The sequence below is a fragment of the Myiozetetes cayanensis genome, unplaced genomic scaffold (assembly GCF_022539395.1).
Source record: "Myiozetetes cayanensis isolate MyiCay16 unplaced genomic scaffold, myiCay2020 scf10, whole genome shotgun sequence".
NCBI lineage: Eukaryota > Metazoa > Chordata > Aves > Passeriformes > Tyrannidae > Myiozetetes > Myiozetetes cayanensis.
Window position 1 is genome coordinate 17,645,538 of NW_026086605.1, and position 24,354 is coordinate 17,669,891.

At 39.6% G+C, this 24,354-nt stretch overlaps 1 protein-coding gene across 1 annotated transcript; it reads right to left on the reverse strand.

Moving 5' to 3' along the window:
- Positions 1-753: 753 nt before the first annotated feature.
- STAMBPL1 (STAM binding protein like 1) lies at positions 754-21,815 on the reverse strand. The gene is made up of 11 exons (XM_050334645.1): positions 21,651-21,815; positions 10,416-10,610; positions 9,272-9,489; positions 7,830-7,905; positions 6,338-6,433; positions 5,317-5,671; positions 4,601-4,725; positions 3,584-3,721; positions 2,844-2,956; positions 2,010-2,109; positions 754-1,058 (listed from the first exon to the last, which is right to left on the reverse strand). The coding sequence occupies exons 2-11, from the start codon at positions 10,497-10,499 to the stop codon at positions 1,002-1,004; spliced, it is 1,362 nt and encodes a 453-aa protein (XP_050190602.1). The 5' UTR covers positions 10,500-10,610; positions 21,651-21,815; the 3' UTR covers positions 754-1,001.
- Positions 21,816-24,354: the final 2,539 nt, after the last annotated feature.

Sequence of the window (24,354 nt, forward strand, 5' to 3'; positions counted from 1 at the left end):
CATTAGAGTTGAGGATAAAGGATGCTATTTATTTTTGTTAACCTATTTTCCTCCCTAAACTCAATAGTTTATCTCACTTGTCTGTTACTTGTTATCTTTCAAACTGTAAGCTTTTTGCAACAGCACCTGTTATTTACCTGCATAACCCTGGGGTTCCAGATCTTGTCCAGCTTCTGAGTGTTAGCACATGTTGCAAACCTCTTTGTACTAACCTCATTATTTAAAGTGTAGGTCATCTAAGTTCTTGGAACAACTACTAAATAAACTCTTGTAAAAGCAAATAACTTTGTATGGTTCTTTCTTCCTTCTAACTCTATCTAGACCCTTTTATCTAACTCTAGATAGATCCAAGGAATCCTTTGCAGGATAAGAAATGTCTTTAAATTGAAAGTTTCTACTAGAGGATTGCTGGAGGAGACACATTTCTCCAAAGGACTCTGATGCATCTCTGCTCTCCCAAGATGTGATGAGGGTCAGCTCTCAGGTAACAGATTTGTGTTTTCCTAAGTGTTTTCTGTTAGCTGAAACTTGAGCTATAGTATAAGTTGGAATGGGGGAAAGGATAGAAAAAAGAATCACCCAAACTGATCTATTTGCCTCTACTTCATCTAATGTAAATTCACTGAAGCACTGAATAGATGTACATGGCTGAAAATGACAAAAAGCCAATGAGTGTTAAAAATCTCTGATTCTCAGAAATCAATTAATTCCAGCAAGTGATAAAAGAAACACTACTTATTTCAACACAGTTACTGTTGTTTGAAGTTCATTTTATTGTGTTTTTATAGGTGAGGTTTGTTTATATATTCAGGGGTAATGCCACTGAAGTCCACCTTGACAGAGCAACAAAATAACTCCAAAACAGGCTAGAGCAATAAATATCAAACCATTCAATCTAAAATGTATAAATATAAAAGTAATTTTTGAAAATGTAGGAAAAACAGGAATCCATTTTTCTGTTTTGGCCTTTTGTTGAACAACATCAGTATCATCCATCCGTATCACCTCAGATCCAGCACAATTATCTTTATGTCTTTCCCAACCACATGGGTACATGGCTGCAGAAAAAGTCAACCCATTACTGACAGAAATCAGTTTCAGTAAAATAGCCAGTAACTTCATCCATGAACCAGGTTTGTAATGGACAAGTGAAAAGGGCCCACTTGGAACAAAAAATCTTAATATTTTTCAGAGCTGGACTACTTTCTCATTACCCCTACACTGAACAATAAAAGACCAGAACAAAACAAAGAGCCCCAACTTCTTCTTTTGAGGACTAATACTGACAATCCGAAAGTTTGACAACAAAGTAATTTCCACTGTCTCTCAGCATTACTTTTCTGTATTTGATCAATTTGTTTTGAGCTATATGAGATGCTTCTGTATTTAAAGTGAGGCCTATTTAAAAACCCCAAATTCTTAGTTATTCAAAGGTAAAGACTTATCAGAAATATTACTGTTATCTGGAAGGCAACTCTGACTGACTCTACTGGTGAGCGATACATACAGCTTACTGTTTTACTGCAAAATAGTTGTTATTATCAAAAGATATGGTAGCCAGGGGAAAATTATGGGCAATGAAAGAATTAGGGCTTAACCTACTCATAGCTGCACTTTATATCAGCTGGGATGTTATGTTGGGACACTACAGTTGGAGAGATGAACTGAACTGATTCTTTGTTTAGAAACTGAAGAGCTCAGGAATAACTCCCATTTGAAAATGTGGCTTTTGCTCCTTCAGAAAGCAGGCAAGAAGTGTTGACTGATGGTGACTGCCTCTGGTTAACCACCATTTAAATGGAAGCATATAACACTCATTTCATGGCTGCTACTGATTGATTGAGCAGTCTCCTGCTGGCCACCTTAGTCAGTCAACTAAGGGTAATGAACCATTAAGACAGCAGGAAAGTTATTAAGAAATCTAACCTCAAGTACATGTGATTTCTGCTCATAGCAGATCCATGAGCAAGAATTTAAATAGTCAAAACCATGTTGGATTATATACTTACATTAAATAACCTAGGGTCCTTTGTATGTGGATGGAATCCCTTCTTTTTACAAGCAGACACTTCTAGCATACCAGCATTAGTAAGTCTGAAGATGCCGGTGCTGGAAAGCAAAACAAGAAACTCCTGTTACGCACTGCTCCCATAATACATGTCCAAGGTTTCACATACCAATGGTTTAGCTTAAGAGAAGGACAAGAGAATAGCACTTGGTGACCTTCGATAACACAAGAGCCCAGGCTGAGTTGTTTTTTTAAATTTTAAACCAAAGGAAGGTGCATTTCTGTAAAGGAAGAGATGATGAGGGGAAGGGGTTAGAAAAAAAATCACAGTAGTGGTGCTACTCCCATTAGGCAGTAAATGACTAGTGGTGATTACCACTCCTTTAGGTAATCACACAATACAAAGCATTAGAAAAAAGGTAATCCTTATCCTTCTGCTTCACAAACTGCAATTTTCATATAATTCTAGAGAAATATGCCTCATATCCCTCCACTTCCTTAAGCAGATGGAATAAAGATAGATCTTGGTAGGCCACTGGCAACAAGGACTCCAGAAGAATAGCTCTTGTCCTTACTACTTTGCTGAGCAGGATATAAAAATAAACAAAATTTAAAACCTGGGTCTGGGAAGGGAGGAGGAGAGAGAAACCAGAAACAATGTTGTGCATAGAGACTGACTGAAATGCAAGTCTGAGCTACTTACAGAAAAAACCCACACAACTCCATATTCATGCCCTTCATCTGAGCTTGCATGTACTCGTTGCATTTGATCAAATTTTATGAGAAGGAGCAGGGAAAAATATCTAAATATTACTTTAAAAAAATCAGAACTCACTCATTATGCTTTGGTGAACAAACAATTGCAATGGCCTCTGGTAACATTAGCTGATAAGAACAATGAGTATGAAGATCAACACTGGATAAGAATGCAGTTTGTGTTGGATGTGTCTAGAAAAAGAAAGGGAAAACTTAACATCATGAAATAATTCTTACAGATCAAAGTCAACATAAATTCAAAAAGGAACAATAATTTGTGACAGATGAAAGCATCAGTACTTTCCCAGGTTGGTTTCTTAAGTTCTTATTGACCCAGATTCTATATTGTTAGGGTGGCTTTTCAGGAACAGATTCATGGAGGCACATTCACAATCAGGTACATAAGCAGTTCTCTGATCGTGGTGAGGGAAAGGTTGAATGAAGAAGCACAAGACAAAGGGAAATTTCTTAATTGTACAAAATCCCTAAGAGTGAAATCAACATAAAGTTTCAACAACATAATACCTCCCCTCCCCAACTTTTGAATATGGCATTAGAAAGTAATAAAATATCCCTAAATATAAACAGAAGTTGCACTGGCAAGGCCAGGCCCATTGTGTCAACAATGTAATGCCTCAACTGCATTACAGAAATACTCTGTGGAGAACATTAGTGATCATTTACATCACTACAAGTAGAATTAAGTAAGCAAATTAATTTGGATTAGTCCAGTTGTTTCTTTAGTTTATTTACAGGTTTCTTTTTCACACAGTATTTAGAGCCAATATAAAAAAGCCAGAATTTACGAATCATACTTACATGGATCCAACCTAAAGTGAGGAGATCATATTGATCCTGAATACCAAATAATTCTTCAACGTTCTCCATGTCACAGTAGTCTGGTCCCGCAGTTTGCTTCGGCACTATTACATGGGTAATAGTAAATTCATTATGTGTCTGTAAAACAAACGGTGACTTAGAGTGGAACAAACGAACTAATGAATAAATGCTGAATCAGAATCTGAAAGATGTCAGCCTATCAGCTAAAACAAAACAAGATAGGCTCCACTGATTCCAGTGTGGCTCTACTAACACACTGCACCTGAAAATATGCCTTGGCATTTAATTATAAAAGCATATAGGGCAGCATTAGTCACAACATAAGACTGTTGTACTGAAATATTCTCAGAGACCACTGTGAAAAGATTATCCTTTAAAATAATTAAAAACATATACAAGAGGTTTGAGAAAACTATAATTATTTTCTGTGAAACTTGGAATATGACTATTGTTGCTATTCTTTCTCTCCATACAATTCAAATACACTTGGGATCATCTTTAAAATTATTTGTATGCCAACATTAGCCAAGACATCTTTCCCTGCTCTGAAGGACATTGTGTTACCTAGGTCAAAGGGAAAAAAAACAGACTGAAAATCAGATGTTCTACAGTTTGACAGGGGGATTTTCTTCTTCTTTTTTGTTGTGGCACTATGAATTTGATGACTCCAGTGGATTTTAGCAGTCTTTATATTTCATTGTCCTGTAACTAAACCTCACTTACCTTACATGAATGCCAGAGAAAGTACTCGAAAAAGCCTGTGTTGTACACCAGCTGAAAAACTTGCTACATTTTATAACAACAACAGAGTACTTTGATCAGATGTTTCCCCAGTAAGGCAAGCCCACAACGCTGAAGCGATCACTCAGATTATAATACGAAGTTCATTGCATTAAAGACTGATCATTTAGATCTACTCTGAAATCAATACATCACAGGATATCACAGTACAATCAAATACGTCTTCCCCATACAAATGTGAGCATTAAACTGTACCAGTTTTCCACAGAGAATTCCACATGTCTCTATTCCTCTTACTGTATTTGCCTCTGCTAGCAGCAGAAATTTGTGACAGAGATCCCTGGGCAAAATGACACCTCTGAGTGCTTCAGCCAGTTGAGCTAATCAAGAATAATAAAATAAAAAAAAGAAAAAAAAGAAAAAGAGAGAGAAAGAAAGATAAAAAGGCAATTACAGTTTACACAGTGAAGATCCTTAAAATAAGGAAATACACCAAGTATATTATATACTATTATTACAGGTGAAAGAATTATATTTACCACATCATAAATTTCTAATAAGAATAAATCTGCAGCACAAGCATTTCATCTAAATTGAAGTGGCCAGCCTGTAAGATACGCTCACTAGCCTGTTCCTGAGGTGACAGTGAGCTGATACCATCTCCCAGGCCAGGGCTTTTCAGAGTCAACTACTGCAGGTTCTGCCTCTGCCCCCTTGAGGCCTCCATAGCAAGATTCAGACTTCATTCCAGAGGACCACTAAGTCTCACTCTCTAGATCCATCCATTGGTACTCACTTGGAAAATATGAAACTATAACTAATGTCCTCTCTTAAAATGAAGAAACTATAGAGAACTATTGTGTGTATACTAATTGGTTCACGTTTATTTCACTATGGAAATCCTCACAGTGAATAAATACATATGTACACAGATTAAAAAAAAATAGGGGAAAAAAAATCTCTGCACTTACTCTGAACAGCACTTAGAGTAGCTGCTGGCTTTAAGACCCGGTTTACTGGAGGCGAATGTCCAGCACAGCCAGATGTGCTGCTCCTCTCTTTTTTCTCAAGCACTGCAGTAGATAGGGAATTGTTCTCTGGTACAGAAACACAAGATAGCATACTTCCATCTATCTGTTCAGACATAGCCATGCTCTCTTTGATTTTCTGATCTCGAGCTAGTTCTTGCTTCTTAAGCTGATCCTCAAAGAATTGAAACTGTTCTGATTCAAGCTGCTGTTGCCGCATATGTGCAATTCGTTTCTTCTCTGCCTCTATTAGCTTTTGATGCTCTAATTTCTTCAGAATTTCAGTGTTACATTTGTTCTGAAACATATGCAATATAATGGCATTCTCAAAACACAGAAGAAGTTACAAAAATGAATGCAAATCAGCAATATAGCAGTTTAATAAAGCCATCAAATCCTGCCATAAAAAATGAAGTGTTTTGGAACCTATTTGCTGAACTGGAAAATACAACTATACCCCCCATACAGTAGTAAGGAAAAGATAATAAGTATTTAAGGGAGGGAAAGAAAAATATCATTTTTTTCACAGATGCTTTTTCCAAGATGAGTTTTTAAACTATGAATCCTATTTTCAGTGACTTCAAAACACAAGGTATTTACAGTTAATTAGAGACTTAATTCAAACTTAAGCACATTAGGAGTCAAGGGACTTTTTCCACATACTGATATAAATATCAACTGAATACTCTTTATAAAACAGAATCAGAGTGTACCAAAGACCTATCCAGATATTTGTAGAGAGTTATTAAGTAAATATCACAGTACATGTATTTCCTAGCACACACTTGCATCACTTCTTTTCAAATGACAAGCTGATTCTAAAGAGGAAATGAAAAGTCTATTACTAATAAGCCCAGAAAATTATTAGGTTCTTGCAGACCTGGTATTTTACTGCTTAATTTTTGTTTTATACGACAGAAAAATATTAATGCAAACCATTATTTAATAACTATATAAAACTTACTTTTTTTTGCATGTATTCCTGGTATTCTAAGTTGTATTTTTTTAAAAGATCCCTTTTCAACTCATCCGTCCGTGGAAATGCAACCTCCTTCAATTTCTTTGGGGTAGAATGGGGGAGAAAGATAGGTAAGTTTAGTTTTCACCTTTTATAAGAACCACCTGGAAAACAAACTCAGCTGTAACACATTTAAAAAAATACAAAATTGAAAAAACCCTGCTCTTCTCCCAGGAAAAAAGAAAAGGAGGAAATACACACTAAATCATCAGCTTATGAAACTTCTATAGTAAACTGATTTCAATAAGGATATATTAATTTATATTAGTGAAAGTTGTGACATGGCTACTTCTTATCTCAAGGAATGATCAGCTCTTCTACTAGCAATCTGTTATCTCTGTTTTGTTTAAACAACTATAGTGTGGTGACTAACGTTTTTGTTGTAGGTGTAATTTATAAAATAAGCTAAGGCCAACTTTCAAAGCTTCAGGTAGGATCACTGCATTGACTTCCTGGTCATAAATATGTGTAAATATGCCTGTTTCCAGGTGAGGAAAAAAGCGTTTCTTTGAAGAGCCCTGTAGCTTTCTGTGATGGCCATGGAAGACAAAACAATATCATTTGTAAAACAAAACCAATGCCCAATGTTTTCTACTAATATGAAGGCTACTACAAAACAATTCAGGGGCTGTAGGCAAGGGAGACCATGTGCTTAATCCTACTGAGTGCCATAGGGGAGGCATGTTGGATGGCCTTTCTCAATAGGGATGTTTCCCTAGATTGTGGCCACAGTCGAAACTTTGGCATAAAGTGTTTTGATTTTGACTATAACACTCGGCTTTAACAGTAGAAAAAGCATGCAAATATGGGAGCATGAAGCAAGAGACACTTGTGCTCCTTCTAACAATTCTCACTGGGCAACTCCAGCTGTTTAAAGCTCAGTTTAAGGCTACATTTAAAATCCATTTTTGGGGGGGGGGGGAACAAGCAAAACCATTTTGTATAGAAATTGAGGGGAAAAATCTGGTAAAAACAATGTAAATATATATCTGGTAATAAAGAAAACAAAAATATACTTTGCTTATTTAGCAGAGTAAGCAAATACTGCACAGACACCAGTAATGCCACAGATCTCTCCCTCTGTTTGCAATCATTAGGTTGGACCATTATCCACACACAACTGGGACCAGAATTAAACTAAGTACTGTTAATATAGTGTATTTTTAATATGTAAACTTTCAGAAATAGATGTACCTGAGTTTCCAACAGCCTAGCAACCATTCTCATTCACCTTTTAGATTCATAATTTAATTTCCAGTAATGATCAAATAATTGAACCAAAATAAAACATGAATGACTAAGTGGAGAAAGGTATCCGAAATTTAAGCTGTGGTGGCTGCCATGGACTATGTGTGCATTGGGGGAAAAGGATTGCTGGGTAAAAACTGAGAGATTCTGTGCAAAACATTTCTTAAATGCCAGAAAACCATAACCCTACCTTAATAATATCTTGTTTTTCTGGTACTGCACATTGGTGATAGTCTCGGTGACTGGGCAGCTTTTCTACAAATAATCTAGAAAATTAAACACGCATGTGTTTGCCTCAGAATTCAGAGAAATATCTGTAACAGTTTTTACGCTGGCAGAGAAATCAGTTTCACATAACTGTCAAACACTGAATTCCAGATGACTTGGAGTAGGTTTCTACAAACACGTTTAAAATAACACATTATTGTATGGACCTGCATGGGACACATAGGATAAGGACAGGAGATTATTTTCCACATCTGATATATATTTTGGCTTTTATTAGTAATGAGTTGGATTTAAAAAAAAAGGACTAACTAGCAGGCAGCACCTAAAAATACCCATCAAAAGCACCCTCCACTCTACTCAGCATTAATAAATACTATTTCTACTGTCTTTATCTGTCCTTAGCCTAAAAATGGTGGAAGATGTGGCACTGACTATCATTAAAGCAGTTATTTTTACCAGACCAAGCTGCACAGCTACCTGACAGGTAAATTATGGCAACACTTAGCTGCAAAGAGTTTGGAATACACAGCTGCTATCATTCTTTCAGCAAGTTGCACAATGTTTACCTCCAGACCCTCTTTTTATGGACATACATAAATTTAAAATCAAGGGGGATAAGAAAGGTTTGATCTAGTTTTCAGAGCATGAGGAAAATAAGGAGGGAGGAAGGATGTTTCCTATTATAAAAATTTTAGAATATGCATATTAAAAAAACCCTTTCAGAAGTAATAAAACAAACTAAGCAACACTACAGCAAAACTAGCTAGGTTAAACATTTAAATCTGCCACTGATATATTTTTTTGCTATCTATTTTGAGAGATGTAATGAAAGCTGGCCAGATTTGTTATTTTGGGTTGGGGAGAATAATCATAAATGAACATATATTAGAGATTTTGCATTTATTCCTGTAAGAAACTTGATCCTTTTGGGGAAGAAAAGTAAAAAATAAGCAAAAAGCCTTTTTTTTTCATGTTTTTTAAGTGCTGTGCAATACTACCATCTTTAAGATCAGTAGAAACTCATAGGAAATAACTACTGAAAGCTCAGAAAGCTTATCTAAACACTGCTTTTTAAGTCAGACACTGTATTTAACCAACATGCTGATATATACAGAATAATCTGTGGGCGACAGTGCTCACGGTATGGCCTGGCACAGTAAACTCCAGCCTCTGTATATTAGGTTAATTCATGCCTAACAGTTAAGAGATGGGTAGGAATACCATACAGGTGGGATGCAATTTTAACAAAGCCCGTGCTTAGCATAAAGATCTCCAGAGAACAAAGCTATTCTGCAAGAACACACCGGACAATTTCCTCCTCATCTCAAGGGATTTTCACACTGCAGCTCTCCACTTCAGTTCGCTCAGAATTACAAGCTGTAAAGACTGCACTTGTTTTCTTACGTTATGAACTTGTTATAAAAAACAAAAGCGTTCTCCAGGTTTCCCTCCTCCATATACACTGACGCCATTCGCTCCATCTCTACTCCAGATCTGAAGTAACGGCGCGGAGTGATATCTTCATTGATTGTGATGTTGCTGCCCAGTTTGCTTAAGGCACGCACTCTCTCTTCTGGAGTCACAGAGATGTCTGTGTGGTCGGGAATAGCTACTAGCTTTTTCTGAAAAGGAACAGACTGATGAGCAAAGAGAATATTCCGTTTCACTTTCAGTAAGCCGCCTCAGTCAAGAAGCTCAAGGGAAATCTTCAGCTAATTTTTTCTCATAATAGGCATTGGTTTCCCCACCGCTAGCCACAGCTGAAACATTCTAATGTGTTTCTCTGTTGAAAATAAATTGTTGTTGCAATTAAAATAAAAAGTGATCTTATCCCTCTTCCCTTCACCCCCCCCCCAAAAAAAAAAGACAAAATCAGGAAAACCCCTATAGAAAGAAAAAAAAGGAAAAAAAAAAGAAGATAAAATTAAGTAAGCCCCTGTAGAAACTACCAAAGGCAATAAACCCCTTTAGAATCTCCCACACATGAATTCTACAAGAGTCTGTCTTAAGTTATTGAAATAATTTGATGGAGATCCTGAATATTCAGACTCCTATTGCATGATGTATGGGCTTTGACTGCTTGGAATAGTTCAGGTAACAAAGAGCAATAAGTTACCCTGATTCAGTCAACGATTCACTTCAAATCTTAATTTTCAATTTTAAATGAGGTAGTTAAATAAGTTAGAACTATTCTCCTTACTGAAGGAGAAGCATAGCTGCTTATTGTGGTCATTACCTTCCTGTTAAATACTAAATAATTGGGTAGTGTAAGTTGTTTCCGCTTATTTTGATGAAATTTTTTACTCTTTCTACTCAAAATGTCCATTTCAACTTCTTAAAAACCTGATTGCTGAAACCCCATAAACCACACATATAGAAATAAAATAAATTCCAACAAAGCCATCAGGCAGAATGTGGTAGGAACTGGCAGCATGCAGGAAGAGAACCATGGAGCTGACAGCCAATACTGCTGAACAGCTCTCTTGAACTGATTCCTAATTGAAAGAGGAGTTGCTCAGGCACTGAAGCATTTCTTTGTAATACGCACCAATGAGCTGACAGTGAATGGTTGTTCCATGCTGCTGTCTGCCTGCAAACCAAGGAGGTTGCTCTTTTCCTCCAAAGTCTCCATCTGACTGAAAAGGGCAATATCAATCCAGCACTCAATATTTGCAAGCAGACGTCTCAGGGTTTAACAGCCCAAGGGAAACTTGAAAATAGATATGTTGATTGTGGTTGTGTGCTGGAAAAAATAAGACAAGTCATTCAGATTAGAAATACATTCAAATGTCACATAAGTTTGCATGCCAGGACTCACTCATTACTTTGATGACACAGTGCTTCCATATTTAATAATAATTTAGAATTTACCAGGCAGCCAGAATTTAAATTGGGAATGCATGGGCTTTCAGAGCAGTTGTGGACTAGCTGACCTGTACTAATGTTATTGCAGTGGATTTGAACATGATATAACAAATTATTTTTACAATTTTTACAGCAACTTAAAAACCGCCCAACTTTCAAGCATTAAGCGAAAAACTCAGAGGTTCAAGGACTAATCACAGAATCTGTGCTTCCTTGACCATATGTTTTGATGAACAGTGGGAATCTGGCATCTTTATTTCCTGCTAAGCCTGTAATTAAAAATAAAGTTTTACACACAATCTTGTATCAGTAATATAAAGCAGAGAAAATACTTCAAGCACCATGTGTTCCACCTGCACAGCTTGCTGACTTCAACAACACTCAAAATACGAAGAACTCTGATGAGTCAACTGATAATAACTGCTCCTTGCACAGCTTTGAACAAGTTAAGACAAGTATTTAGATGTTGTGGTCCCCAGAAAAAAACCCCACCAAAACTCAACCACAACCAAAAATCCCAACACTGCAAGAGGAATGAATTGTTTAAATTTCACAGGAAATGTGAAAATTAGGTTTCTAGTATGTTTTTTCCCTTCTCTGCACTCAATCTAAACAGATTTGATCCTGACTGTTGAAGGCACTTTATATGTTACAATAAATACGCTTATGCTTCTGTAAAAGCATAGAGTGGGTTCAGCAAAAATATTTTCTCAGCCTACCTCTTTCTAGAGGTCAGAGGACTCTGGGTCAGAGAAAAACAACCTTAATGTGTTTTTAGCTGGCTGTATTTCTCAAGTATTGATTTTGTATTTGTGTCTTCCTCATTTTTTCCCAAAACCAACAGTATCTATTAGATCAGTCCTAAATTTTAACCATTAGTGTTATAGGAGATATTAAATTCATTTCAGCAATACACTTTATTTAGAATAGTCAGAATCATCCTGTTTTACTTGTAAAAGCCCTTACTGGTATATTCATTCCACCTTATTGAATCAATCTTACTCCATTTTTATGTATGACCTCCTGATCTCAAGGAGTATATTCTTGACTGCCTTTATATCGATGTTTTTAATTTTCAAGATTTTTATTCTCATCATAAGGCATGTCACAGATCTGTGAATTCAGTTTCAAGGCCTACTTTTTGGAAATTGAGGTATTCAAACTGCTTGCCCAATTTGTAACAAAAAAAAATGGAACATAGCTTATACCCCCAAGAAAGCAATCTTAGTAGTGGTTGCAGTGCTAATGGATACAGCTCCCTAAACAATTCAGTTTTATATATGTGGAGCTCTGGCACAAATGATCAGCTTGGCAGGAGAGCCTACTCATTACTTATTCACAAACTGTAGAAAGGCCCCATGGGACAACAATAACGAAATATTTTTGCTTTAGCCTACTCCAGGAAACATTCTGCTTTACACCTAGTTCCACCTGAAGCCCTTCTTGAGCTGAAGCACTGGAGATGTGGTAGAGTGTGAAAGGAGAGGGCTAAAAGCTTGGCCAGTGCAGAGCTCGTGTCAGTGTTCTGCTCATGCAGCTCAGACTCTAAGCAGAAATGAAATCTTCAGTGAGAGACTCTGCATTCATATGATCTGTGGAGCTCAGGAACAAAAACTGAAAACCAAACCAAACAAATAAACAAGCGGAAAAAAAGGGGCTAAAAAGCATATATTTTAAAAGTATTTATCCATTCTCTTATCCATTACTTTTTACTTTTTTATTTTATTTCCCCTAGAAGCAACTGGGACATCTACAATATCTGAATGGAAGGTTGGATTTGGTCTAAAGTATGCATCCAAGCATAACAAACTGCAAAATATTCTAGTTACTCAATGTATAACAAAAAAGTTTGGTTCAAAAGCAAAGCGGCAGAAATGCATTTCTGTTCAATTCCTTATTTCAGTTAGCTGCTTCTGAGCAAGAAAACCATTTTTCAAGGCTTTCTCCCCCAACAGACTTTCTCCAAAGTCTAGTGAGGAAATGGACATTTAAGAGAATGTTCTTGAGATGCTTCCCTACTGAGGACATGGGATATTGATCAAATACTTTTTTCAACTATTACCACTCTTTAAGACCTCTCAGCTTAGCTGGTAGGCAAGTGAAAAAAGTTAGTGCAGCAAGTGGCAAGCACAAGAGCCACTAATTAGTGGTTTGGTTTGGTTTGGTTTGGTTTGAGGGGGGGCAGTATTCCCAAAGAGATCTTTGTCAGAAAAGCCTACGGTATTCTCAAAATCTGTTTAAAAATAGCATAGGGAGACATCATGGAACCCTTTACTTGCAAATGGTTCTCAACTTGGTTTCCTCTAAGAATATTAAAGTTATAAACATAAGTTAATTCAGTGAATTTTTAACCTAAAGAAGCACTAATAGTAATAGCATTAATTTTAAAAAGTGTAAGAGCAGGTATTTTAAAGAGGAGACATCTGGTAATAGGAGAAACTCACACTTCCTCAAAATTGTCTCAAAATTGTGAAGAAGCTCTGCACAGAGCATAAGAGAAGTCACAGTACAAGAGCTTAGCAGAAGAATGGCTGCAAATAAAAGAGGAAACAGATTTTTTAAATTTAGCTTCAGTAATACTTTAAAAACCAGACATTGTAAATAAAGAAGAAATACTAAGATGAATTTGTATCACATTTACAAAAACTTCAAATAAGACTCAAATATATTAGCTATTACAGGTGCCATTGTAACTTAAGAAAAAAAAAACCTGAAAAGAATTCTGGCTGTCTTATGACAGCGCTTTAATATATTATCCTTAATACGTGGACACACTGGCAGAATAATGAATGATTAAAATGCAGAAAGTCAAGCTTTACTAAAAACATCACCACAGGCATGTCTGCCAGCTCCCTGGAATGCCTCTGTGCATAATTTTCTTCACGGCACAGCCTCACAGTCACCTTTAGCCAGCTGAAGGGCATGACACTGCCAAAGGGCTCACCTCACCCTCACCACACTTCTTGGTACTCTAACTTTGTTGGCTCCAGTGAGCAAGTTGTAGCTGATCCAAATTAAAATTAAATAGACTTTTAAAATTAACTACTTTCTTCTCATAATCAAAATGCAAAGGAGGAGGCAGAACCATGAAGCTAGAGAAACAGACAGATTAGTTCCTTTCTGAGGTAGTGCTGCCCTAGATTGATATAAACTGGCTTTGAAAAGGCACCACAAGAGCTTGTACAGCACCTACAAAAATTGCCCAGTCCTGACATGTGACTCTTTGTTTTCTGAAAATAAACCTTTATTTTACTTTATAAGAGCAAAGATAAATTCAAATACCCAACTGCTCTGTAAACTGAAACTAATTTTACTCAAATATACAAAATAGTTATGCTAATACAGTGAACTATACTCCAATCCACAATCACAGAGGACAAATAGCAACACTAGCTTGGAGCTGTCTTAGGCTATTAAAGTGCTCTAAATTCCAAGAGTAAAGATGCATTTTTCTGCTTTACTAATTCAGGCATTTCTTAGATCAATTTACTTAGATCAACTTAAGTAATGTTTGTTTGAGAAGAAGTGCCTAGACATTTGTCATTCAAACCATATTTTTTCTAATTATGAGTTTTCTGATAGTCATTACCAGAACATAATCGTTTAACATCCATTAAACAGTTAAGAAATTTTTCTTGATTTTCTTCATTGGTATAGCACTCCTCATCAAATCCCATTTCCTCCTCAAAAACCATTTGTTTTCCTATATGATCCATCTTATTATGCTATGCATTAATTCTTGAAAAACTCAGCTTTATTAAATCAAAGCCCTTCAGGTAACAGTGCAAAGTGAGAAAATCAACATTTTAAATGGCATTGAAAGTAATTTTTCTGTTCAGGCTAACAAGTATGGTATAAAGCACCAGGTAAGTGAAAAGCAGGGAGAGCAATTTCAACTGAAAGTATATGCAAATAGTAGTACATGAAGATAGAATAAATATATCAAGACATATCAGGTACCTTAGGATTAGGGTAATAACACAGAGGTGGTATGAGAAGATCTGGGGAATCATGCACAAACTCTCATGCTTTTCTGAGAGGTATAGTATCACAATTCATCACAAGCTCTCCAATGCCCTCACGGTTTGCTGCATGATGATGTTTCAAACAATTGCCAGGATGGATGTGGATGAACGAGCCACCCTGCCTGTTCTCAGAGTCCGAGAGGCACAGCCCTGCTAATTTTCCAAGCTGCATAACTGCGGTGTGATGAGAGGTGGTACACACAGCTGCACAGCAAGGCTTATCAGCTCAAGTGCAGTATGAGCTATTTAAGTTCCAGTTTGTGTCTGCAATGCCTTCAGTAGAGCCAGCTCACAGCCTCGGCAGAAGGAGCTTGCATCTTTCTTCACACCTTGCTATGACAGACTCTGAGATGTCTGGTTAGTATGGTGTGTCCTTCACTGATGCAACCCAACTGTGTGAGGTGCCTGTACCAGCAAAGTCAACAAAGCCAAGCAAGACCATGCTCTGCCCAAGGATGCACACAATGCCTGTGGCACCCCAGCGGGAGCTGTGTGCTCCAGCCTTCTGGAGAGGACACAGACACAAAGAGGAGCTCAGAGTGTCAGGACCTCACAGAAAGTAGCTGACTGCAGACTGCAAGAACTGAATTTCAACACCTTGTGATCATCTGGAGGCTGTGTTTCCTTCTTCTGTTCTTCAGAAGAGGCTTTTAAATGTTGAATCAGCTTTTTGGATTTTTAAACAAGTAACTGACTAACTTCAATAAATATTAGGGAAATAATTAGTTTCACTCTTTAAGATTACTTTGAAACATTGTTATTAGTTAATTGAAACATTAGTTTCCTCTTTGTAACATTTTTAAATTCTAAGGGAATTATTCATAACATTGACTTCACTGCTGTCATCAACATTTGTCAGTATTTTGACTACTGGTCTTACTAAAAAGCTGCACTAAAGAGACCACTGGTAAAATTTTCTGAAGCACTTTTTTCATTCAAAGATAAGGTTCTGTTAAGAATATAAGAATGATACTTATGCAATGATTTTTTTCTTTGCATATTTTTAATAGTGGATTATTTCAGGATTTCTCATCCGTTTGTCTGATATTTTGGTGGAATGTAAAGCCCAGATCAGGTTCCCATAAAAATCATTCACTTCAGTACATTGGGATCAGGATCCTTACAGTATATCTAGAAATACTTGCTTATATAGGAGCTAAAATGTGGTATAGTTCTACTTTTTACAAACTGCTTTTGAGAGAACTTTTTGCATTCATTCCATGGCAAGAAAAAGCTCATTTTAATATTGTCATGAGAAGTTAACACAGTCATACTTCAACTCACTATTCTAGGAAGTGCGATGATTACAGAATCCCAGAATAACGCTCAAACCATAAAGAGGTCAGTTCTCATTAAAACAGCCAAATTAGTAAGTGCAAATAACACCTTTTAATTACCCATAATGGAAAGAAATTGCCTCAGCAAACCATAAATAGGGCATGCCAGCAATTGCCAAATGATGGTAAAGGACTGTTTTGTGGCAATAAGTCACCCATGAAGCAGATACTTCTACTTCAGTGCTTGGAAGTGGATGTTCAAGAGAATGTGGTGAAAAATAGGTTAGAAATACAAGCACCTCCCTCATTCAGCTCTTTTTGAAATGCTAGGCCATGTATTGGCACAGCACATAATAATTTATATACACACTTGGGTTTGATATATAAATATGCTAAATATCAGCCTAAATATCAAACTGCCTTCTGCTGGTTCTCTCCAAAAAGAAACAGCCTGTTCATCTGTCAACATGCTTTTTGTAACAACCGTTCAGAATCACAGCAAGTGATTCAGCTGGTATAGTAAGCAGTCTCTTCTGGAAAAAAAACCAAACACAACAACAAAACAGCAGCAAAGCACTGAATGTCACAGCAAGATCATTCTCTTGTGCAGAGGAAATACCCAATCAACAAAACCCAACAGAATGGCCTTTCGATGAAAGGAAACACTGCGAGGAGTCGCTTCCCAGAAACCCTGCACCTTTCAGTGGAGAAGTTGTTCTTCACAGTAGGAGCTACTGAGCTTGGCTCTAGAAAAGCCCATCTCTGGAACAGTTCATATTTTAACACTGGTCCTTAGCTCCATGGCTTCACTTAAACAGCATTGCCAAGACCTCCTCCTAAGCTCCACTAACTCTCAGAAGCAACTTCTGAGCTATACAATAATTTCCTAGAAGCAGGCCAAGATTATTTCCTGGTTTTCACTGGTGAAGGACCAGTGCCACCATGTCCCAGTGCACTGCCTAGAGGTCTCTCTGCAAACCATGTCAGTAGAGTATAGACAGTAGCACCTTCATTGGCTTGGGTGCTGAGAGGGAGAAATCACATGCAGGGAAGATCCTCCCTGTACAGATCTGTGAAACCCAAGCCTTGCTTATATGGTTAGGCCACTCAGTGCTGTATCTTACAAAACTAAGCTTTATTTTCATCTAAAGAAACAGTGGGTAGCACAAGACTCTCTTTTCCCACAGTTAAAACAAGAAGTTAGAATAATTATTTGAAAGCTTTTAAAGTTGGTCTGCAAATATTTGGATGACTGCAGTTAGTCAATGTAATTCCTTGAATATAATTGACTGGCTGTCTTCTAGGGACAGTTTTCCTTTTGGCACAGATATGAATAATAGTGCATAAAGTAGCTATGTCAATAAAATTAGTTTGCTACTGGGTCTGCTAAGAGTGATAAACCACTGCAATATGCAGATAATATCCAACATGGCACATGCAAGAATCTGACTTTTACTCCCTAGAGAGTATGTGAATACAGAACCTACAAGTTTTTCCTATTGCTTCAAAGTACAGAGACCTCTGACTTTCAACTATTTTCTCATTCATTTTTATGCAGACTGTTTTGAAATCAACATTTAGTATGTTTGTGCTATTATAACATAACCCTATGCATTTGAGCTGTGCACCTTAATGATGGCTTGCTACCTGATTTATTAATATGCTCTGTCTACAAAAATACTAGTTACTTTTAAGAGAATGTCCTGAAAAATGGACTGGAAATACTGAACATTCAAACATGCATTTGTGAACTGACATGTCTTTCTCTTGTGGTTTTTTGTGTTGAAACAAAACACAATCCCTCTCCCCTCCCCCTTTTGTGGTAACACCTTTCAGTTTCAGCAGAAAAGCATTTTTAAAATAATGGACAAAGTACCACCAATGGTAGAATGTCTTGGATTACAAGCAATAGCCTTCTTAGGCAGTCAGTGAAATATACTTATGCAACACAGAACAGCATCTTTCCAGTGACCCACTAAAACGATGTTCTAGACATGGTGTAGAAAACAGTGCCATTTCCTTCCTTTAGGAAATCCACAACAATCCCTCATCAAAATTAGTGTACCACGGCACAGTAACTCAGAAGAGGGCAGAAATAAAAGAAATAGCTATTGTTATGTAATTTGTTCTTTGATGATTCAACTGAAATACCGAAAAAAAAGGAGATACCTGCAATACAGAACATCACTGATAAAACTAACTTCCACCACAAAGACAAGAAGCTGTGTTGCTAAGGGAAACAAATGAGAGGCTAAAAATCAGCAGAGGCCTGCAACTTCATAGACTTCCAGGAAACAAAGAAAGCACGATTCCTTGCAAAGTCTTAGGTTTCCCAGTTTTATCTGCCTGTAGCCTTATTTCTCTCAGAAGAAACTCTCCTCCCCTAGGCTAGGAGGGTTAAGAATCTTCTGTTTTTTCCTATAAAAGGTAATATTTGCTACTTAATTTTGAACACTTTCAGATTCCATAGCTTCTAACAAGGACACTTGTTAATTGAGTGCATAACAAGTTGCAACAAGCAATTTCTATCTGACGACAAATTCCTATTCCATCTTACTTCTTATGGTTCATAATATAGGCAAGAAAATAAAAGAGAACCAAATTTACTCAACATTTCTGACATAAAAATTCACAGTTCACCTGAAGCCTAATTAATTGCCTATAAAGAACGAAGCTTGTCTTGTGGCCTCAAATCTAGAAAAAATAATTTGGGGCACTAGTTCCAAGGATTCTGACTGTTTTGTACACCAATGGTTAAGCAATCAAAGGGCAGGTAAAAAATGGATAATAGTATTACCTACAGGGTGAAATGTGATCAACCAGTACAAATACCTACCATTTAATCTGGTATGTTTCTGTAGTACGATGCTTATATTAAGATAATACAGTTCACTGATTTCCTAATGAAATCTTTGACCTCCTACCCTAGCCTAGATCATTCATGATGTCTCATGGTATGAGCAGATGGGGAAAACAACAGGAATGTCTGGCTCTATGAGGAGAATTTAGACTATTTTTTCTACTTGGATAGTTCCAATATTTAATTTCTCTTATGTAAGTTTGCTAAGATTGACAATGCTAAGCACAAGTTTTATAGCAGCACAGTGACACAGTCAGCTCACAGGGCTGCTTGACAGTCAGCTGAATTATCCAGAATATCAAAGCTGAGTGCAGCAATCTGTGGTTAACATTTTATACGCTTGCAGGCCACTAGGCTATTCATCCCAGTGAAGCTATGCACAGACTACCTTTGAGTCTATTTTCAAATTATTTGCTTTTCCCCTCAGGATGAGTACATTGATCTTTGCAGCTTATACAAACTCTTTTCCAAATAAACACAGAGCAATAGATATCTCTGAGGGCCTTTTGACAATGGTTCAGAAATGCTAAAAGAGGAAGACACTTCCTACGTTGGTTATGTAGTGAGCCCACAGCTTCCATAATGCAATTCCGTATGTTGTGTGCTGAACTGTGAGTCATCTGGAGCTGCCAGTAGGAAGTGGTAGGCAACGGGTTGTGTCTGAGGAGCTGACTGACTCACAGCATTATCAAGAGGCATCATCAGCCGTGCAAGACTGAAAACGCTGGATTTTTATTAAAGGGATTTCTATGCAACAACAGTACTAACCCACTACATATGGATGATTCAGGAACTGTAGAAGCAAGATCATTTGCTTTTATGGACTGATACTTCTATTTATAATAGAAACTATGACCAGAAGATGTTTCCTGACATGAAAATCCAAATGTTATAATTTTATTAAAATTGTATAGATAAAGACTTTCTTTATGTGGCAGCAAACTACTTTTAAGAACACAAACTGGAGGTGTAACCTTTGATGCAAAAATAAAATTTCAGGAGTCAGATGAGACCAGAAAAAAAGTTGTTCATACAAGTTCAGCAAACAGAAACCAAGTATATATATTTTTATACAACATTTTCTCATTGTCGTCATGCCATTACCTCAGCAGCTGAAGATTTCATCACCCCTCACCTTGAGCTATACTCTTCCTCCAGCTTGGTGATTAACTTCAGAAAATGCCTTAAGGCCTGAACTTGAGCATGCTTCATGCACATAAGGAAAACCACATGAGAAATGCCTTCACAGTATTTGCATAGCAGTACCAAGTAATACAAATGATTGAAGGATTGACCAAGACACTGAAAACTATTTTTAAATGTAATGCTACCAAATAACTCCCCTGCACTTGTAGCCATTTAAAAATACTATAAACATCCCCCCTAACTATGAAATTTGTACCTAAAGAATTACATAGAATTTGGGATGAATGCTTCCTACATTCCTACAGTGTCCTGTGATGTATGAAACTCCAGACTTGTCAACACTAGCCTTTGGTTTAGTTATTCAAATATTTAGGGCTTAGACATGCAAGATACCAGCAGAAATGTTATTAGTATGTTGGAAAATCCAGATGTTTAAGAGTAACACAATATATTGCCTGAACAGCACCCATAAGAAAGAACAAACCTAGGCTCCATTCTCTGGGGAATATTTCTTGAAGTTCTGGGTCTGTATCCTATTTTCTAGGACCTGATGGTCTAGGGCAATTCCTCAATATATGCTAACTACAGCTTTGGACAGTCATCCACCGTAGCTTGCAAAGAGGAAAAAGCCCACTTTTGTGAAGACAGAACTTTCTCAAAGTTGGTCTTCCCCTGGGGAATGAACTCCCTCAGAACTACCATCCATCCAAGATCTCATAATCTCACCACTTCCCATTCTCAGTAAAAGGTGGTTTTTTTCTGCCCATGACTTCTCCAAGTATTCAGAACCATGTGCATATTAAATAAAAATAATTCCAGACCAAGACGAATTCCCACAGATGAGACTTTCGGGTACCCTTCTGAAACAGGGCAGACTGTGCGAGAGGAGTGAATTACGGTCCTCCATGCACCTCGGAAGGGCACCTTCGATCCTACAGAGGTCAGAAGGAGGCAGGTACAAAATGAAGTACATGAGCAGAAACCGAGAGTTACATATACCCACCGAACACAGTTTCTACTTTTTCACATTCTTTCACTTTCTATTCCGATGATCATCTTTCACATGTATATGGAAATCATTTTAAAAACCAGAATATTGTTATCAGAGTGATTTCTCCCTGGAACACGGTAACACTCTGGACTCGGCTCCCCACCAACCTGTCACCACCTCTTTGCGTAGCCGCAGCGGAGTCAGCAGCTTTAGGCGGCCCGGGCTCGCAGCCCCCCGCCCCCCGCACACCCCCAGCGGCACCGCGATGCCCGCGCAGCATCCCCGCACCGCCAGCCGCTCCCGCTCCCGCCCGGGGCCGCTCCCGCCCGAAGTTCCGCCCTGCCGGGAGGAGGGCTGTTTCCGACAGGCCTCCGAGGGTCGCCGCACCTGACACCGGGGCGGGCAGGGCTCCGGGGACGCCGGCCGGGGCGGCGCGGCGGAGGAAGCTGCTACCGGCCCCGGCTCCCACCGCCTCCCGGCTCCGGAAGGGCTACCAGCCCCTTTCGCCCTCTTCCCGCAGGGACCGCTGGCGCAGAGCGGGATGGAGACGGGAGGCGGCGGCAGACGGCGGATCGGCAGCTCCGCGCTCCCCGCACCGGGAAAGGCGACGGCCGCTTACCGGGTCTGGCATCGGCGTGAGCGGCGCCGCGGACGAAGCGCGGGGCGGGGGGAGGCAGGAGCGGCGGGGCGGCCTGGGCCTCCTCCTCCTCCTCCTTCTCCGTCTGCTCCGCCGGCCTCGCCCCGCCGGGACGCGGAGCCCTGGGCGCCGTGCGCGGCAGGTGCGGGCGGCGCGGAGCCGAGCCTTGCGCCGCCGCAGCCGCCCGGGTTACGGTGCGGGGCGAAGGGAGGAGCCTGCGCCGCGCCGGGCGAGCGGCGTGGCCGCGTCCCGCTCTGCGCCGCGGGGTCCGGCCGCCGCCGCCGCCGCTGCAGCCCCGCGGGGGCGAGAGGGAGCGGCAGCCAGCGCTGGAGGGGGTGGCGGGCTCGGGCACAGGGGCCCGGGCGTGCGGCGTGGTGGCCCTGCTCACATGGCGTGTGTCCCCTCCACGCTGTCCCGGGTCGGCCCGGCCGTGTCTGTGTGCCGGAGGGCATGCACGCCTCACCTGGGCTCTCCTGAGCTTTGCAGCGGGCTAACTGATGGGAAACACTGTTAGCAGCGTTGCTGAGGAGGCTGTCTGAGGACAAGGAGGAAGAGAAGGAAGGTTAAAATGAAGATGTAGTGGTCGATGTAGGGCTGTGGTACATGGGAAGAGGGATGCTGTACAGGACGAACTTCCTCCCCTAAGGCAAAGGAGGTCACCGCCTGGGTTTCTGAGGGAGTCAGGTAGTGCTGTGGGCTGGCCTAGATCTCTCATGGGAATGTCCTGCCAACACAGCAGTTACTCATGCCATGGTAAGTTTGGATAACCTGCTTGATGTCTTTGTGTTGTCTTTGTGTTGAAGATACTGATGTCTTTCCTGGGGCCCAAACCTGGACATGCAAGTCTAGATGTGGTCTAAGATACCTGTATTTGGCTCATCGTACACCCCCAGACATGGTAAGAGCATTTCCCTTTTAGTCCTTTCACATGTGCGAGGCTGTTCTGGCTGCTGGGCATACCACTTTGAAATACCACTTGGTGCTGGTGGCTGTGGAGTGTGGCAACAGGTCTTGGTCCTGCTTTAAGAACAGGAGGGACTGGACAAGCATCAAAAATCCCATGTATTTGAAGACTTACCTTGTTATCTTCGATTTGTCTGAATGTGTTATGAAATAGAGGCTCCACAAAAGGGTTTCAGTGGGGTTGTTGCATTAATCCCATCCTGAAGCAGACATAGAAGGGGCACTTACAGTGCTGCAAGGATTTTGTCGGGGTAGCTAACAGTTTTCCAAAGTGAAGCATAAAAAGTGGGTATTCCTGTTGTTCAGACAGGAGACTGCATTTCTGACGGATGGCAATAAGAAGATAAAGTTTGGTTGTAGGAAACTGGTAAGTGCAGAGCCTATCTAACAAGTATTTGGAAATTGTCTTCTGTTTAAAAAAACTGGCAATCCTTTACAAAAAGGATTTACAAAAAACTCAGTTAGGTCAGAGGTGATGTTAGGCTGGTTGAGATGTTCATTATTGAAAACACTGCTCATTGTGTTTTTTCCCAAGCAGTGTTGGTCACTGACCTGAATGCTTCCCTGTAACCTCCTGCAGGGTGTGTCTGTGGCTGGTTCGGGTACAGCACAGGAAGATGCTCTAGAAAAGTTTGAACTTGATGTCCTGGAGTGGCCCTTGGTGGCTGTTTCCAGGCTGAGTAAGCCTAATTTCAGACCTGTGTCCGCACAACCAGATTTTGAGGCACTGCTAGATCCACCTTCGTTCACCTCCCTAAAAGGGCAGTCCCCAGTGTCTGCCCACTACTTTCTGCAGTTGGGCAGAGCTATGTGCTCTGGTTCACGAGGAATCTGAGTTCCAGCTCACAGTTAGCCCTGATTCAGCAGCAGGAAAAAGGCACAACTGGTCCGGGTAGAAGGAGTTTGCTGTTGCAATTCTCCTTTTTCCCCTCCCATCGTATGTTTTGTGCAACATCACATTGTCAGGTTCATCCTGTGCATGTTGTCTGAATGTTGAATGGTGCTGCAGATGTGTGAATGGGAGCAGAGGTGAAGGACCTTGCTGCCAGATACTTCAAAGAGGCACCGTCTTCCTCTTTGGCAAGCTGTAATTCTACGTCCTACTTGCCCTGTCTTCAGACCAGAGCTCTTGTCTGAATGAGGTGCAGTGTTTGTTGTGCCTGTGCCAGGTCTGCTCTGCTACATTATGGAGGTGGGCAAGGCCTATTGTGAGTTCTCTGGGGTGGTCAGAACACTGGGATTTATAAATAATGGCGTGTAGCCAAGAGTAGCCACTCTGTGTCTTGGACTGCAAATGTCTCCAGAAGTTGAGAACTCAGTTCCCACTGGTACCACAGGTTGCTAGAGAAGATGTGTCATTTGCATGTGTTTGCATGAAGATGTCCTTTGCATGTGTTTTCCATATTGCACGAGACAACATGTTTTGTTTATATATTGATGTCTATCTCCTGGATTACGATCAAATGGGTTTCATTTTCCACAAGTCTTGACTGAGGAATCTGGGCTTATGTCTCCACCCAGAAACACCCACAGTGCCTGAGCTACCCTGTATTGCCCTGTAAGGGTGAGCCCTTAGATATGATCTTTCACCTCCTGGACTAGTCTTGTAGGTGAGCAAGTGGGAGACACTGACATGGTGAACTGAGAACCTAGAGGAACTTTAAACATCTTCTTTACTGATAGCAGCAGGAATATTTATTGAGATGGATGATGTTGTCTTCTG